Source organism: Anguilla rostrata, chromosome 1, assembly GCF_018555375.3.
Source record: "Anguilla rostrata isolate EN2019 chromosome 1, ASM1855537v3, whole genome shotgun sequence".
Lineage (NCBI taxonomy): Eukaryota > Metazoa > Chordata > Actinopteri > Anguilliformes > Anguillidae > Anguilla > Anguilla rostrata.
The window spans coordinates 58036806-58054603 of record NC_057933.1 but is presented as its reverse complement, the minus strand read 5'-3'; the positions used below and the strand labels follow the sequence as shown (position 1 = coordinate 58054603).

General features: G+C 42.0%; 1 protein-coding gene across 3 annotated transcripts in view; it reads left to right on the top strand.

Annotated features, from left to right (window-relative positions):
- cdk14 (cyclin dependent kinase 14) overlaps positions 1–17798 on the top strand; it is a 145803-nt gene that overhangs the window by 80691 nt on the left and 47314 nt on the right. For all 3 annotated transcript variants that reach the window (XM_064344736.1, XM_064344757.1, XM_064344748.1), the window contains 2 exons: positions 8804–8867; positions 13482–13530. In XM_064344736.1, coding sequence (XP_064200806.1) covers positions 8804–8867; positions 13482–13530 — 113 coding nt within the window. The remainder of the gene's footprint in view (positions 1–8803; positions 8868–13481; positions 13531–17798) is intronic.

Genomic DNA, 17798 nt, shown 5'->3' with positions numbered 1-17798 from the left:
CGATCTGTCAATCAAATTTATAATCTCTCTGTTAAAAAATACATGCGCTCTGCTCACAGCCTGGCTATTTTGGGACAGAATATTTTCTGAGCCCGTGCGGCAGGAGCGAGTGTTGGTAAGATGCCACGACCTTTGACCTTGTAGTAATGCGGTCCCATGTGTTTCTTCAGAGCAGTCTTGGGCTTTGTTGTCTTTGCGTTGACATGACTGATTTTTTTCCAGTTTTTACAATTTGATCTTAGTCTCTTTTATCTCTTTTGTAATATGTTTAAATTAAATTAAATAGAATCAGCAATGAAAAATGTTATTACTAATATATGTACTCTCCGATGAATTGTATATCAGCGATAGAAATGTTTTTCTATCTCATATACAAAAAATTCATTTTGTTAATAAATCTATTTTATGACTGAAATTACAATTTTAATAGAATTGTATGGGGACATGTGTAGCAATTTTTTGAATATATGTATTATTATGTGTGTTTTCCCAATCCAGCAATGCTTCTTAATATTTATGAATAATGAATTTTGAGAACCGTATTCAGCCTAATACATAATACACTGAAATCACTGTGATTATATAGAAATTTGGATATTTGAAATTTGAAAAATATTATGTCTGGTGCATTGTCTATTTTTTGTTGTTCACATTTGATTCATTGCATGCTCAACTGGATAAAATGGACCTTTTACCTCTCAACAGTTTTGGATATAATGCATGTTTGGTGGTCATATCATCTAGGACATCTTCATTGTGCCAATTCTATGGCCTCTGTGAAGGCATTATTAAAATATGTAATGCCCTATTGTTTGTCCTTATATTTACAACACAGTTCATATAACAAGAAAAGTAAACATATTTTGCATCTAAACGTTTGCATGTGAGCCATTTACAAGCAGGGTATTCTTATTTTAATGTTCAAGCAAAAATCATTTTCTGTCGTAGTGGCTATTTAGATGTTATAGCTATTCAGAAAAATAGGGAAGTTAACTTATTTGGCTGTTTTGATCATACAAATCAGCCATTAAACTAATTGGATTTATGAATTCCACATGCATTGAAATGATTAATTGTTGTGTGTTAATTTTATTATCTGAATCTGTTACTCCCATTCTCAAGGAACGCTCAGGGAAACCTCAAAAGCACCCAGCTGATTGTAGAATGTGCGTTCTCTGGCAGCTATAATAACTGAATATGGTTGCATGTTCTAGGGCTGTGATCTATCATTGTATAGATTTAATGTAATATTTAAATTTTTTAAATCATAATTTAATGATTACATTTAAATAAAATTCCCTTGTCACTGAAAATCAGTCACACTAATGTGTTCCCCTTGCTCTCTACTGTGCATCTGCTGCCTGGCTAAGGCTGTGAGGTTTGCCTGGCTGAAATTTAAAGGGAATCACTTGCTCAGGCAGCTTATAGTGAATTAGAGCATGTCTATTTGTGAGCTAAGGTTCAGCCGTGTACAACCCAGAATTTTATCTGAGGTTTGTATTGTTGGCTGCAAATGGGATTGGAATAGTGCTAACATCGCGCCCTTGATCACACCTGTCTCTGGCAGTGGTTGAGTGTCAAAACCCCCTCCCCCTCCTGCAGATGTGCTGTACTTCTCCTTCAAAAGAAAGAGGCTGACATTCAGATGGTGCCCTAATCCCCAGCTTTCTTCTTTCGCTTCAAAAGGCATTAAAAACCCGCATCAATAATGCATGCTATGGCTGACGTGCAGGGCTGGGATGGAGATCCATCAGCGCCCTCGCCCCTCGCCCCGTTCGGTTGCCCTCACTCCAACTTGACCCGCCCCGCACGCGCACACACCCAGTCCACCCCGCTAATTCAGGCGCTGTGTTCTCTGGCCCTTTGTCCTTTACAGTGGTGTTCAGAAGAGTGTGTGTGCTCCGCTCCATACCATTCTATTCCCTTCCGTTCCAAATTTGTCAGGGCATAGCATCTTAATTTGTGTGTGCTGACCAGCTTTTAAGAGCTCCGGGAGCATGCTCCTCCTGAAACTCAATACTCTTCATCTGCTAATGTCTCTGCTGAATGTGAATTCTGCCAGATTACTGATGTCGTTACCCAGGATGCCTTGGTGTAATTGAGGAGGATAACGCTCTCGGATAGCCACCCATCTACGTAAAAGCCTTTTTATAGTGCAGCAGGGTCATAGTTGTCCAGATATTGCGTGGGCTCATAATAAGGCCAAATTGTTATGTTGTTGTTGTGTATTCTGTTTCTCATTCGCTATTAGATATGTACTTTTTTCCAGGGGAGGGCTGGGGGTCGGGGGGGTGGGCATCTTCAAGCAATGGTCAAGCAAAGGTGTACATTCAAGCAATTGTACAATATAGGATTCAACAATGGTCTAACATGGCTGCATTTTCTCAGTTGGACTAGCAAGGCATGGGTGCATCTGTGCCTCCTTCTCTGTCACCATCTTTTAAATATACAACATGTAATTATACCAGCTGTGCTAAATACCATTAGTCTACAGAACTCCAATCAGAGGGGACAAACAGGCTCTCACATTCCCCCAAAGAGATAAAAGCAGTCATTTGCTAAGCTGGTTGCTCTTTGCTAGCAGGATTAGATCAGTGCTTGGCTGGTGGCACAGGTTCCTTTGTTCTATAAATGTTTGTTCCTTTTTGATATCCTTGAACTCAGCCCATTGATAAAATAAGTTTAAAATCAAAGTGTGTTATTCCTGCATTGCCGTGGCATGCGCTCTCTTAAACTACAGTGAGTGGAAGCTGCAGTAGTAGCCCAGAAAGCAATGTCACATTTTAGTATAATGAATAATCACTTACAGGAGTAGTCCTGTGTATCTCTACTTTCAATAAGCTGAACAGTAGTGCAGCTGAGCAGAGTGGGTACATGGCGAGCACTGCAGTTCAGACCGGTGGAGTTCACTGACTGGGTTGTGTTAAACTGGATGAGTGATATCTCCCTCTCTCCAGCCTCAGAGTAGGTCTGAGGTGATATAACTGTCCCCCAGCAATAGCTGGATGATGTGTAACTGCACAGACAAGTACAAATACTGTCACCGTGCTGAGAGTAGACTCTAGGCCTGCTGAGATTATGGGAGGGGTAACTTATTATTATGGTTATGACTAACTCAGTCGGCAGGCTTCAGTGGCCCACTGTAAGGTACGCTAGCAAGACGTCAGCCCAGCTGCATGCGCTGTTTTGGGAAGGCTGCCGCAGTTCACCTGTGATGGATTAAGGAGGTCCGCAGTGTAATGAATTCCTGACAGCGTGCGTGATGATGAAGCGATCGGGGTACTCGGCACTGCGGTGACCGATGGTGTTTGTGTGTGCTGTAATTAAGAGTGTGAGTGATCCCCCACCGGGAGGATAAGGGGAGTTTTGGGGGGGGCTAATTTCACTTGCTGCCCCCGGAGGCCGGGAGGAAGGGGCGGCGTTTGGCTGACAGGCAGATGGGATAATCACCCTCTGTGTGGGGCTGAAGTCACTTTTAACACACCTCCCTCTCCCCCGTCCTTCCACAGCTTAAACAGCTCTCTCTTTTGTGTGTCTGTGTGTGTGTGTATGTATGGGTATGTGTGTGTGTTTCTGTGTGTGCGCAGAGGTGTGTGTGCATGCGTATGTGCGTGTGTATGTGTGTTAGGCTTGTGTGTATCCATACCGTGTGTGTGTTTTCAGTGCTTTTTTTTGCTAAACTTAAGTGGCAATAGCCAGAGACGAAGTAAATGGCATACATCTTAGTTTTTTGGTTAAAAGCAATGGGTTTTACTAAGGGTAACTAACAGTGCCCACATATATACACATTAACATTTTATGAACATCTATATTCAAGCCGCAGTAGGATTCTGTTTTACTGTGGACCTGAATGTCATTGATTGTCATTGAAGCGTTCCACTTCGCTGACTGCTGTTGTATTTACAGTTCTCTACTGCCCTCTGCTGGATCAGCAGAATTTTTGCATTTCATGACGTATGCCATTGTTTTATTTATTTAAAAATAAATTGATTTTACAAAGTAATGCAATTTGAGATATTCCTCCAAGCTAAACAGTGCTCTTTTCATTTAAATGGTAAAGGGTTTGAGTTATGGATGAATAAATCAAGATTCAGGAGATGTTAAAGTTTGTGAACTTAAGAATTTTTCATTAGAAAAGAAAGGGGGTATTACTTGAAATTGAAGCTAATCTATTCAGAATAATTACATTTAGTATCTTGCATGGCAATAATGGTGTTATGACAGTAACATTTTGGACTCTTATTTTTATTTAGTCTGACTTTGAACATATGATTGGAGAAAAAAAGTACTTTACAGACATTATTGCAGACATTGCTGGCATGTAAAAAGATTACACAGCAAAAAAGGTGTGAATTGCAGATTAACAGTTATAAAAACTGAAAGTAATAATCGTATAATAAAAAAGAGTGTGGGCCAAAAGTTTTTAAAAAAAACAAACAAAAAAAACATCAGAGGCATACATGTTTTATTGTATTATTATAACAGTAAATTTTACTGTCATGAAGCATTACTTGCCTGCAGGGGAAAAAAATGAACTGGAAACACATGCTCTGTGCCAAAAATCCAACAATGATTACACTCAATAAATCTGACTTGTGTTAGGAAGATTGCATTAATCCTAGACTGCATTTCAGAACTTTCATGATTTTCAGTGGTTATGTTCATTCAAACCAGATCATGAAAATTAAACCTAGCATATTTAAAGCCAGCTTTGTGAAAAGGCTTAAAGATAATAACTATAGTCTCCTTTTAAAGTATTTTTTATAAACAAAAATATTTAACCTTATTATATCATCCAGTTAAACTATTTTCAAAGATTTTATCATACACTAAAATTCACTTATATTACAGGCCTCTAGGACTGATGGCTGTTAATTATCCACCCAAGCACACAACTATTTCTGTGATTATGTTTAAGGAACATGGAAATATTACTGCAGTACTGTTAAACTGTTACTGTTTATGTCATAAAAGCTGATGGAAGTGAATCTCTGGCTTCTGTAGCTGAATATGATGATCACTCTTCTTCTTGCTTTCTCCATCTCTGTACTGTGTCTTTACCTTATAAATAATGCCTGTTTTTCCTCTTGTAAAGTGCAATTATTTTTACCAATGTCATTTTAAATTTAGCCTTTTAGAATTCCTGACTGTTTAATGCAAAGTGGTTTGTCATCTTTGATGTGCAAACGCACACCACACACCAGAGACTGTAAAAAATATGGACAAAGCTACTGTGACGTCACCCATTGACTCTCCGTGGGTCTCCGAAAATACGTTTTGAAGCTCAATGGCGGGCGCGGCCATATTGGAGTTGGAGCCAAAACCACAGAGTTTAAAAGCCGCTCTGTGATTTTTACAATTTGATTGACAGTCCGGTGCGGAAAAGCCCATCAACCTGAACGAGGCTAGCTGACTGTCTGCCGTTATGCTTTAAAATATATTATCAGATGTTTACGGAGTTTAATTTCCATCCGTGACTGTACTGTCATGTAATCACGTTATATGTATGACATTAAAAATACAATTAGGCTATGTTCAGTTATCTTCAATTCATGTTTCTCAGCAAAACGAATATGCTTAACTAGCATATCAGCTTGCCAGTGAGCTAGGTAGGCTATCCGTGGTTAGCTCACGCATTAGCAATATGAACCACAGGGGAAGAACATTGACTACACGTGATGGTCAATCAATCGGAGATGTGTAGGCTACTGGTGATTTGACTAGGCTAATTTTCGTATAACTGTCTGGTAGATCTGCTGTTAACCGAGCAAGTTATCGTCGTAGGTTTTCGCCAGTCAGTTAATGAGCCAGTAACTGCTACTACTAGCTACTCCATCGCCGTTTGTGGTGTTCACTTGCTGGGTGACGCTAGCTGACCGATCGTTCGCAAATCACTTTCTACCGAATAAAAATTAACACTGTCAGCGGTTATTAACAAATCTACCAAGTATTTTAATAACTGATCTGCAGGCGTGTAAATATGACAACGCACTTTGTACAGCAAGTTTTCCACCTGGTGCATGAAGACAAAAATAATGTAGCCTACGTTGAATTTCTAATTATTATTAGGCTATCGTTTTTTTCTTGTAAATCATCAAAACCAATGGAGAAAAGCCAATATACGCAAGGAGCCGCCAGAACCGATTCTGAGAACCACTGTCTTAAATGCCTAGCTTGTCGGTCTCTTAAATGCTAAAAACATATTCCTTTCTAAATGCCAAGATGGTTAATTTCGTTAAATTCTGTGTGTGTGATTTCAACAAATGAACCTTGAGACTCTTAATTCGCTTCGTGAAACTGAAAAAGTGTTTATCCCAAAATCGGGATTATAGTAGCTTTGTCACATGCTTGAAGCATGGCCCAGGTAGACATTTACGGAATGTACACGACTGACAAGCCGCCAAACACGTTTGACAGATTGAATGTTTGCCGGTTAAGGTTAGCTAGCTAGTGAAACGGCTTGGTAGCCGAAGTTGCGAACTGTTTTAGCACAGGCTACTGCTGGTTTACCAAATATAGCAGGCTGATTACGCTTTCTGCCGAGTAATTATTTGGTTAAGTAGGCTAAAGGAAATAGTAAAAATGACTCGGCTACCGAAAAACTTAAGAGGAGGATTATTTTATGGTCGTCTAGTGCAGCTGTAAATAGCACACGCCATAATGAAATCACCACGAAATGGGATGCCTGCATTTTCAGACTTAGCACAGGCGGACCGTAGCCGGAGCCGCAATGGCAAGGCCAAGAAGCGCCACCGCCCACCCCAGTGACCATAGACTGTGGCCCCTACTGTAGCATAGTCCTCCGAAGTAATCCGGAAGTGACGCAAGCTGTACCTCATTGGTCCAGAACAAATATTGGCCCTGTCCCCAAATGATGCAATAAATCATAAAATAGACCCATGGACAGTCATAAGACGAATAAAATACACCTATTATGACTATTTGTTCTTGTGAGAAAAAATTAGTGGCTTTGTATTTTTATTGCATTTGTACCGTAGACTTACATGGAAACCGGATATGAAAACACCTATACTGGAGCCATCCGTAGTGGCGCTAGTGAGCAACCAGGAACTACAACACCAGGAAATGAGCTTCAAAAACGAAGTCTGGTTTTGGCCGCTTGCCACACACACACACAGACACACATGCACACCACACACCCCACACATACTCACAGCCTTGTGTCTCCACCTCACACAGAGTCTGGCTCATCACAACTTTTTGCAGACATTGATTTTGACCCAGTAATTTCAGCTCTCTCTTTGAACCGAAGCGCAGCCTTCCACCTCAGCAGCCTTTCATATTCGCTCCCCTGCATCCCTGCCAATGCCTTCAATTTCAAACAGATTTTCCGTCTCCAGTCCCCTTTCCTGTTATCGATACCACAGATGCGAGGCCTGGCAGTAAAGCAGAAAATCGCAGAATTACAAAATATACTCTGCCTGAATGGTACCAACGGGTCCGTCTGGAATCTGCCTTCATGCTGATTTTTGCTATTGCTGGAGTAATGGAATTTTTTTCTGTTTTTGTTTATATATGACAGCCTTGACACAGTGTGGCAACATTAATGAACGCATTTCTCTGTGATTTTATGCTCAGAGTCGGTATTAAAAATGGAGAGCCGACCTCTTGCGGACCTGTCAAAGCCAGCCTGTTCACCGACCCTGTTAGTTTTACTTGCTTGCACGTGCTCAGAAGCCCTGGCTGCACTCGGCCTTCAGAAGGCAGGTCTTGCTGAATTCCTTTGACCCGACGAGGCTGTGCAAATTGGGGCTGCAGGGAGCTGGCCTGATTTGCGGCTGGGTGTTAATCAGCCAGCGCTCGGCGGCTGGTGCCCGTCACCAGAGAGGCTGCCCCCCTTCAAGGGCCCTCTCTCTGCCAGGGCTGCGGTGCTCAACGTGGGGGGTCCTGTCACTCCGCCACCAGCGGGCCAGCTCTTTTTTTGTTCTCTCTTTCTCCTCTTTTTTTCTCTTCAGTGCCCCGTCTCACTTTCTTCCCCTCTCTCCTTCTCTCTCACCCATGTCTCTGCTGCGGTTTATTCTCGCCCTCTTTTGTGATTGAGGTGTCTGGGGTGCGGCGCAGCGCTGGTTTTAATGGAGCTGTGTGCTCAGCCGTGTCCCATGGGGGGCGGAGCTTAGGGCACCTCCACTGGGCTCCTCCCCCTTCCAGGGCGGTCAACCCGGGTTGAGCTTCGGATAAACAGGAGCTCAGACATTCTTCACTCCAGATCTGAAAGAGCAACAGCTCAAAGCCTCCTCTCTCTGCCTCTTGTTCAGAAGCCTCATCAGATTTCTGGAAGGATAACAACTTCATGCTGTCTTGTTTTGATTCCCATTTGAGTGAATTGGTTTCCAACGAGCAGCTATAATGACTATAACCATATTATCCCACAGGCCATCGCTAACCAGCAATAAGTACCAACAGGGAGCATTTAAACTGCCATACTGACATTCTCATTTTGTTGGGAACTGTGATACCGCAATATTTACACTCCATTTTTGGTAGCAGGTCTCATACTCATACCTTGTTTTTATCGGCTACTATGGCCACATGGTTTAAAGCTGGACTCGCTGTTGAAGATCATAGTTAAAAAGAGAGGTTTGTATGTCTCTGTGGTATACATTAGCATGTCATAAAAGACCATTATGTTTTTATCATTGTACCTTGGGTGACGCTATCTAATGTGCGTCTACCTCCGTGTCATTCTGGAGTGCAGCATTGCTATTGCAGGGCCTGGGTGATTGAATGTTATATCAGTGACGGTTGGGTCCAGTGTTACAGAATGTGATCCGTGTCATTGTAGGTCCTGGGCACACCTTCTGAGGACACGTGGCCCGGTGTCCACTCCCTGCCTCACTTCAAGCCAGGTGCGTAGTCCCACAGCTTGGAATAGTGCCTGTTCACAGCTATTCATCTCATTCATCTCGCTGTCAGTCTGCAAAACACCGCTAACATTTCTTCACACACCCCATTTTTCTTGCTTGTCAGACAATTTAGCCCGAGGCCGACATAACTCTTAAAACCTGTTCATATAGCTTGATTTCTGTCGGTGAATTACTCTAATTACCCTGGCTTAAAAGGTACAAACATCTTCCTGTCAAAGACTTGATCCCTTCAATGCTCCACCCTAGCGCCTCTACTGTTATACCATTTTATGGCTATTTGTAGACATTAAGCGCCTTCAAAAGGGCCGGGACAGAAGAAATGTAGTGAAAGTCACACATGACCCCCCCCCCCCCCCCCGAGAGCTAATTATTAAAAAGCGATGCCGCAGATGTAATGTGAACAGAGAACAGCAGCCGCTCCAGAGCAGAAGCTGACAGTCTAAGACCAGTGCCCAGCTGAAGCTCTGCCCCATCTCCGGCGGCCAATTAGCCCGGTGCTCCTCTGTCTGATCTCGGTGAAGCCGTGGCGACAGCGGGGATCCTCTGTCCTTTGGGCCATCGCTGTGTGATGCTTCTGGTTCTGACATGTTTGTGAAATTCCAAGGGCCCGTCGTGAGCTTGGGTCCTCAGGCCCTCACGAAATGTCATTAATTGAGCTCAATCCGCACTGACATCCCTCAATGTGGTAAGCGATCAAGGAAAATAAGCTACGTAATTGATCTCCTTTCTGTAAAGGAGTCCCATCTGTGCCATTTATGCGCATGTACTTATATTCCCATTACACCTAGTACGGTTAGTTAAGTGCCTAATAGTATGGATGGGAGATTGAGGCCTAAGAAAAACTAAAATGGCAGAGTTGTCATGTGTTATCAGTGACTCTTAACAAAATGAATCACTATGGCGAGCAAAGTGTTTTGATTGGTTCAGAGGAGACAGTGTTTGTCAGCACGTCGTAAGTCATTGTTTTTTGTGCTTCCTAAAGCCTCTCTCTCCCATTACAATGAAGTGGTGTTTCTCTGGAGAATTCAGAATGTGGCAGCAAGCTGGATTACTATATTTCTTGTTAGCTTAATATGCTCTAATATGCTTATTCTGAGCAAAAAATACACTATTTTTTTTCCAATAATCATTTTATAGAGCTGGAAAAGTACTGTATGCTAAATGCTTTCATCACGGCTGTATCTCAGATCTACAGTGGTCCCTGGCCCCTCAGCCATGCACTGGACCGCTTGGTTCTAGTGACAGAGAGGGTGTGCAGTGTGTTCACTAGCCCAGTTGAAAATCCACTGATAATGACAGAGTAATTATCTTAAACTAAGCACAAAATTGTTAATTACAAATTTTATTACATTTATATGAGGTAAATGTTACTGATTTTTTTTAAATACCTGACTGACTTTGAAGTAAAAGTCCTTTGAATTTGTAAATATATTATTTTGACGAGCCTAGGTCAGGGAAATAAAATGAGAAGTGTAATATACTAGGAGATGCTGTGATTTTATATTTTTCGGTCATGCTGAAGAAGTCAAAAGAATCACTATACATGTTTTTGCTTCTTCCCTGTTTCTGTGAGTGCACAGAAAAGTGTTTTCAGTGCCTAAGTTGGCTAATTCTGGATGTTCTCCAAACTTCACAACCAGACCCTTTATTAGACCCTTTTCAACAGGGCACAGACAATTTATTGGCTTTTAAATGAAACGATTTTTATGACTGATACATTTCCACTTCTCCAAAATGTAATTCCCTTGTCTTTGATTTGTGCATTCTTGCAGTGCTACACTCATATTGTTGCAGTCTGGTAGTTCATCCTGACTTACGCTGCCTCCTGTTCGTTAACATATTTTGTGCACCCAACCTATCTCTGAAATCAGTCTCAAATTAAACAGTCTGGTTCAGGATTATTTCCTAATGTGTTTTGCATATTTTGAGGGAGATGATTGTTAAAGAAGTGTTTGTGCTAGATTTAGATATTTATCACAGATGTGATTTAAAATGGCATTTAAGGCAACCGATTGACTTTAATTAGCCGCTAATCTAATTTATAAAGGGCTTATAAAGGGCTTCGTTATAAAGTTCCGAGGGCTTGGAATTGTTTAATTGCCTGAGACCCTACGTTGTTGTTCTGGTGTTTTGTTTGATACTGTCCACTGTAACTAATGGACTGACGTGGCTGTTGAGCTCTCAGACAGCAGAGGGCACTGTAGCCTAATGGAGATCCTTAGTTCAACTTCCTATGTCAGTAAATAAAAAGTACTGAAGCAAATACTGAAGCACCTGTACACACGCAGGCATGCAAGCATACACGCATTCACACACGCACACACACACACACGCACGCTTGCACACAGAGTTGCTCAAATATTTTTATATGGAACTGTTTAGTACATTATCACTGTGAAGGCATAAAGACACAACACAAACTGATTGAAAGGTATTAAAAAAGCATTTTTGTAATCAGTAGTAAAGTTAATAAATTAATTAACTGGTCTCAGTAAATAGAATAAATAAATTAACAGGCCTCAAAGGAATTGTTTTCTGATGTTATATACTAAGACAGCCAAGAAGCTGATGCTAATGGATACCTCTGAAGAAGGTCATTTTTTCCTAATTCTTCTGATACAACTCCCTATTTCATGATGCCTTCCCCGGGGCCCAGGTCCATGCTGTTCATACCCCAAGCATCTGTTGCTCCTGCCCTGCTGCTTGTGCTTAATACCCCAGACCTTCTTCCTTCTGCCCCACTCTGTATCTGTAATACCCCAGTCCTTCATCATACTGCGCCACTCTGTATCTTAATACCCCAGTCCTTCATCAAACTGCCCCCACTCTGTATCTTAATACCCCAGTCCTTCATCAAACTGCCCCACTCTGTATCTGTAATACCCCTGTCCTTTATTCATACTGCCCCACTCTGTATCTGTAATACCCAAGTCCTTTATTCATACTGCCCCACTCTGTATCTGTTATTCTTCACTCTGCTGTCCATTGAAGAGGCCCGGGTTCTTCCTGCCACACTCCCCAGTCTTACGATCCTAAGTCCCTTCCCATCTAGACCTCTGTTCTCAGCCCCAAGTTCCTGGTTCTGCTGCTGACTGGAGACAGTCTATGGAGACAGAGTACATCTGAATACAGCCAATGAAAGTTCCCATCTTTGTATTATTTGATCATCAAAATTCAAACACTGCACATTCTTTCCACTCTGGGCTGTGTGCCCATAACGCTCTTGCTGGTGGGGTCTGTTTTGGCCGAAGAAGTGCACTCCTGCAGGGGTGGGGTGATGCGCGGCTGTCAGCTGCCCAGCTCATGATGGGGAGAGGGGGTGGGGGGGCAGGAGGCATGGTGGGCAGGAGGACGTCACCTGACGGGTGGCCAGTTCACAGGGGTTTGTTGAGTCTATTTGCTGTGTAGTGTGAGAGATGAATGAACTGTGTTCACACATACACACACATGAGCAGGAATTAGTCCCGCTCATTTTTCGTGGCTTGCTTCATTTCCTGGCAGTTTGGTGTTGGGTCGTTAAAGCCAACATGTTAGCCTTTGGCTGCCCATGAAAGAATGAACACCAGCTGAGGGGTCTCTGGGAGCTGACCTGTTTTTCAGGTCTGTGATTAGACATTAAACAAAATTTTGGAGTCTAAGTTCACTTAATCATACTAACATACAACTTGAAAGATGTAATAATATCAGTATTAGCATTATTTATTTTGGGAGACGGTGTGGTACAGTCTGTAGGGTGGTGGACTCTCTGTCCATATGTAAAGCTCCCCATGTGGCAGGGAGGTAGATTCCCCACCTTGCCTCTTTCTGTACTGTGATTCTACAGGGAAGTGCCAAAATAAAGGAAACACTTGAGTTAATGAGGGATGCAAAGTATATTGTAAGCAGGTTCTTCCACACAGGTGTGGTTCCTGAGTTAATTAAACAAGTGACATTCTAGCATCCTCACTGTTGTGTTTTGAAATGCTGGACAGGCCCAGTTGCTCATTATTTTGGCTGCCATGGGTAGAAGAAGAGATCTCAGTGACTGTGAAGGAGGGGCAGTTTTTGAGGCATGTTTGACGGGAGTTTCAGTCACTAAGACTTTTCAACTTGCTGATCTTTCATGAGGATCAGTCTCTAAGCTGATGTTGGCATGGAAGCCTGAGGAAAAGACATCATATACTAGGGGAAACTGGTCGAAAGTGCATATTTCTCAACTGTGATGCCCGTAATATCTTTGAGATGCAAGGCAACTCTATCAGTTCACTGCTAATGCCAATCTAGGGCTTGTATAGACAGTTTCATCAAGAACAGGCAAAAACTTTACTGAGTGTGATATTGTGGTTTGTTTACTTTATTATGGCAGTTACCAATATCTCTGTCTGTAATTCTATACTTTTCCCCCTCTTTGAATAATCAGGGCTGATTGTCTGCTCTCTTTTAAAAAAAGAATTAAGATTATTTTTAGTTTTTCTTGTAACACAGTAAAATAAAGACTGTAATGTTTTGTTGATTAAAAAAGAAACCGTAGTCACCCTGATTTATTGTTTTATTTGCTGAATGTATGAAAAGACATCCGTGACAGTTGTGCTTTTCTTCACCCTTTCCCTTTCACAGATCGTTTTACTGTGTACAGTCCAAAGAAGCTGAGACAGGCTTGGAACAAGTAAGTCTTCAGTTTTCCTCACTGAGAATATATATCATTGCAATCTAAGGTCATATGTCTTCCAAACCCATTCACATCCCTAATTTTTCTCCTTTTTCCATATTTGGAGTGTCCAGTTGTTGCGGCTGCCTCATGGCTGCATGCTGTGTAAATTCAGGAGGGCATATGGAGGAATATGCTCTCGGCTTCGGCTTCTTTTCATGCTGCAATGTAGCAGCTGACCTCATGCATTGTCATTGAGGGGGCACATTTAAACAGGGACAGTTTCTTAACGGGACAAGTCATCCAGCAGCCCATGTTGCGCACACTTCATTTGCAAAAGTAGCCTGACTGAACTCATATATTACAATTGCAATATAAATGTAATTCTATTACAGCACAAACGTTTCTACTATTTGGTTTTGATATTATGAAGCCTGATTGGTTAATAAATGCTTTGGTACTGTATTACTGACCAGGCCCTACCCCTGAGCATCATTATTCCACTGCAGAACCCCAGGTGCCCTTTAAAGCCTGAGTATCTTTGCATCTTTGCCTCCGCCTGCGTTTCCGGCAGCGTGTGGAATGTCTGCGGCCCATTGCATTTTCATGGCCGTAGCGAGAGGCACTGAAGTTTCCCGACCACATGTAAGGTCGCCCTCTCCGAGGGTCAACAAAACAAGCAGCTGGAGCGAATCTGCGAGCTCGCTCGAGATTCTCTCCACTTATTAGCGGTTTCATAGACCGATGCCCCTCAAACGCTGCAGTCCTGCATGCTAATCAAGCTTTTCTGTGGGCACGGTGCGGGTTTCCACTCTAAACATTGGGGATATGAATCTGGAGTGGATGAGGGTGTGTAATGCTGTTTTTAGAGGCGTGTCGAATTGACTGATTTCTGTGCTTTGCTGTTATTTTAGCTCAGTGGGGTCAATGGTTCTTGAGGTCATGCTTGTTTATGTGTGAGGCTAGGTTTTCCAGTGGTGCCGGCCAGCTAGTTTTTTGCAAATGTAAGAAGTTGATACAGGATTTATATCTTTGCGGTTACACATTCAGTTTTATTTCACTGTATCAATTAAAAAATGAAATTATTTCCCATGCCTTTCTCAGTTTCTGCTAATTAATTAAATAAAAAATAAGGCTTAATAAAACAACTGTAAACACAGTATCAACCACAAAAGTGTATACTGTTTAGCATGAGCTGGTGGTAAATTTTATTGATATGTGGAATGTAGCAGTATATTTTAGAAGCTTTGCCTGATTTCTCCATCAGTATGGATATTGAATTCTAGAATTCAGAGAAGCTGTGGTCCAGTGTATCTCTGCCATAGGGAATAGCTCTTCAACACTAACTGATTTATTAATAACACCCAATCAATAGACAGAATAGGGCTTACTTAAAAGAAAACTCTTTAAGAACTGATGTTGTGAATTGCCTGCATCTGTTACAGCTTAATGTATTTTCAGTTGTATTATATAGGCTTTTTCTTTTCTTCCTCTCAAACGGAAAATGTATATGCATACGTATATGTTTATACGTACATGGTACCACATTGTATTTGACTATACAATTACACAGGTTGTTGTCTTGAAAAAATACTCAAATGTGAGTATAAAAGATGTGAGAAGTTGATTTGAGAAGTTGGGTTGAACACTGTTCACTGTCCTTTCAGGCTTGAGACAGCCAGGTACCTTTGCTATTCTAGACCCTCAAACGGAGAATGGTACAGTGCCAGACCTCAGGGTTCATTTGCAACACTGTCTGAAGCACTGGTGCTAGTGCACACCAGAGAGCTGGAAGAAACAGGAGTTTCTGTGAACTCCACTTATTGATTGGGTAGAGCAGGATGCCTGCAGCGGTTTGACCTAACGCTCAGTATATCTTAAAATTTACTTTCCAATGTTTTTGCGGCTCCTCTGTACGGTTTCTAGAATCTTAATGTCAGAATACTTGAAAATGTCTGTTGTACACAATGGACCATTGGAGCATCACAACCCTTTTAATGTTCTTACTATACTGCCGTAGTGTTTTCTGTGATTTACCTTTAAAGAATTGTGTAGCCAAGGCCCGCAGTAACTCAAATGGGCGTGTTTTGCTGGTTGCTTTATTTTTAACATTCAATCCTCTCCTCATAACTGTTTATGTTTGGAGCCATTGTGACACAACCCAGGTATGCACGTGCACACATTCATGAAGAGGACTGTACAGTAAGTAAATTCAGTGAGTTTAAGACAAGACCATTTGCATATTATGCAATGATGTAGAATGTGTGTTCCTAAACACGTTCTTAAACATGAACCTGTCCTGCAAGCCCTTTCCATCTGGCCTGTGTGTTCAGTGTAGATTATTCTTCACAGAGAAGCACAGAAGGGAAATAAATCATACCTGAAAAAATTTCCATCTGCTTAAACTGTAGGTAGAACCTGAGGGAGAAAATTGTGTTTTTTTTTCCTGCTCCATTTCCCAAACAAATAGATTTTATGATGCTTTCTTATGTGGCATAATGCAAATTTTAATGTACAAGTCATCTTCATGCTTTTTTAAAATGTTTTATTAATCATGGTTCTAAGCTCTTTTACACTTGAGGCACTGTTCTTTGTGAGCTGCTCTGTGCATTAGCCACGTGGAAGCATCATACTAAACTGAAGGTGTGTTCAGTGGGTGAAACAGAGTTCGATTACAGGGCTCTGGGAGGCCGGCCTGTTCATTCTGCTTTGAGATGCAATCATTTCCCCCCAGGCTAGAGAGCAAACAGAGAACCCTACAGAGTTATCTTCAGTGTGGCGTTTCCCAGAATTCACTGGGAAAAGGAACACACACAGAAAGTTTGAATATTGGAACAATGTAAACACTGCTGTTGCTTCTGTCAGATGATAAGTCCCCCTTCCCCGCAAAAGTCAGAGATTACTCTACAGGTCAGAGACCACTACAGGTCATGCCCTTTCACCCAGATCTGCGTGGCATGAGATTCTGATCATACCCACCTGATTACTCCGGATGGGTGTCAAGGGAACCTTTCAGAAGCACCAGCACAATTGCTGCTGTGGTACCAGTGTTGTGGTAGGGGGGAAATATGCTTCACTTTGCCCCCTCATGCTGAGTGGCATGCGTCTGGAATCTGAGACGGGGGCCATTAGTAAATGGGCAAGTTGTTCACAGCAGTGCGCTGCTGCGCAGTCACTCCGCGGTCTGAAAGTTTGATCCTGAGCTGGGAGCCATTCGACCTTTGACCCCCTCCTAATGGGCCCAGCCCCCATCTGCCACGCAGCTGACTGCGTGGTTGACCCGCTCTGTGGGATTTTACCCTAGGAGGAGAGGCGGGGCGCAAACCCGAGCGGCGAGCCGCCCGTCGCTGCCCCTGCGTGCCAGCCTAGCGCGCCACGACGGGCGAGACTGCTGAATAATTCACAGTGGCTCCCAAACCTAAACGGGCATATGGAGATGGGGAAAATAATTGAGGATTGTAAATGCATTTAAAAATGAAACAAAAGAAAAAAGAATAAAGACATTTTTTTTTTTATCCTGGGAGAAAGACTTCAATGGATGTGTTCTGCCAGGCTCCTACTGTGCTGCAGTGTGATTGTTCAGTAAAAATCCATGCGCTTGATCCCAGGTCTGCCGAGAGACGCAGCGCCAGCGAGCTGCGCTGTGTAAATAATTGAATCGGTAACTTGGTCTAAATATTGAAAAACTCCAGAGATCCGCTAATGATGCAGGCTTCTAATTTAGAAATTGGGTTCATTGGAATGGGAGATGGGTTGTTTTGGCATTGTGTAAGGATGTGTTCTGTTTGCTTTTCAGGCAGAATTTTCTGACAATTTGTGTATGCGAGTTTTCAACAGTTTTTCTTCACAATGACGAAATAGGTTTTTGTATTTTAAAATTGTTCTGCTATTTAGATCAGATTCATGTGTTTGGCAGGCAGTTTGCTCACTTTGTCTCAAAAGGATACTTTTAGTATATCATATAATATGTAGAAATAATTCCAATGCACATACATAATGCATTCATTGTTAAATGAGAACATTTTATGCAGTTTCCTTTTAATGTGATCAATTTAAAAAATAAAAAAATTGAAAGACTGAGAACTCATACAAACCATGGGACATACATTGTGTATCTTTCTGAAGCTTAAACAAGTAACCATGTATCTCAGTGGTACTGTATGCTTTTATAGCTGTTTTCGAAAATGCAAGACTGATATTTTGTACAGTAAAAGACCCTGAAAGTAATTAGGAGTGGGAGTTCCTGGTTCTCAGAAGTCATAAATAGCACCAATCTTGACAAACAA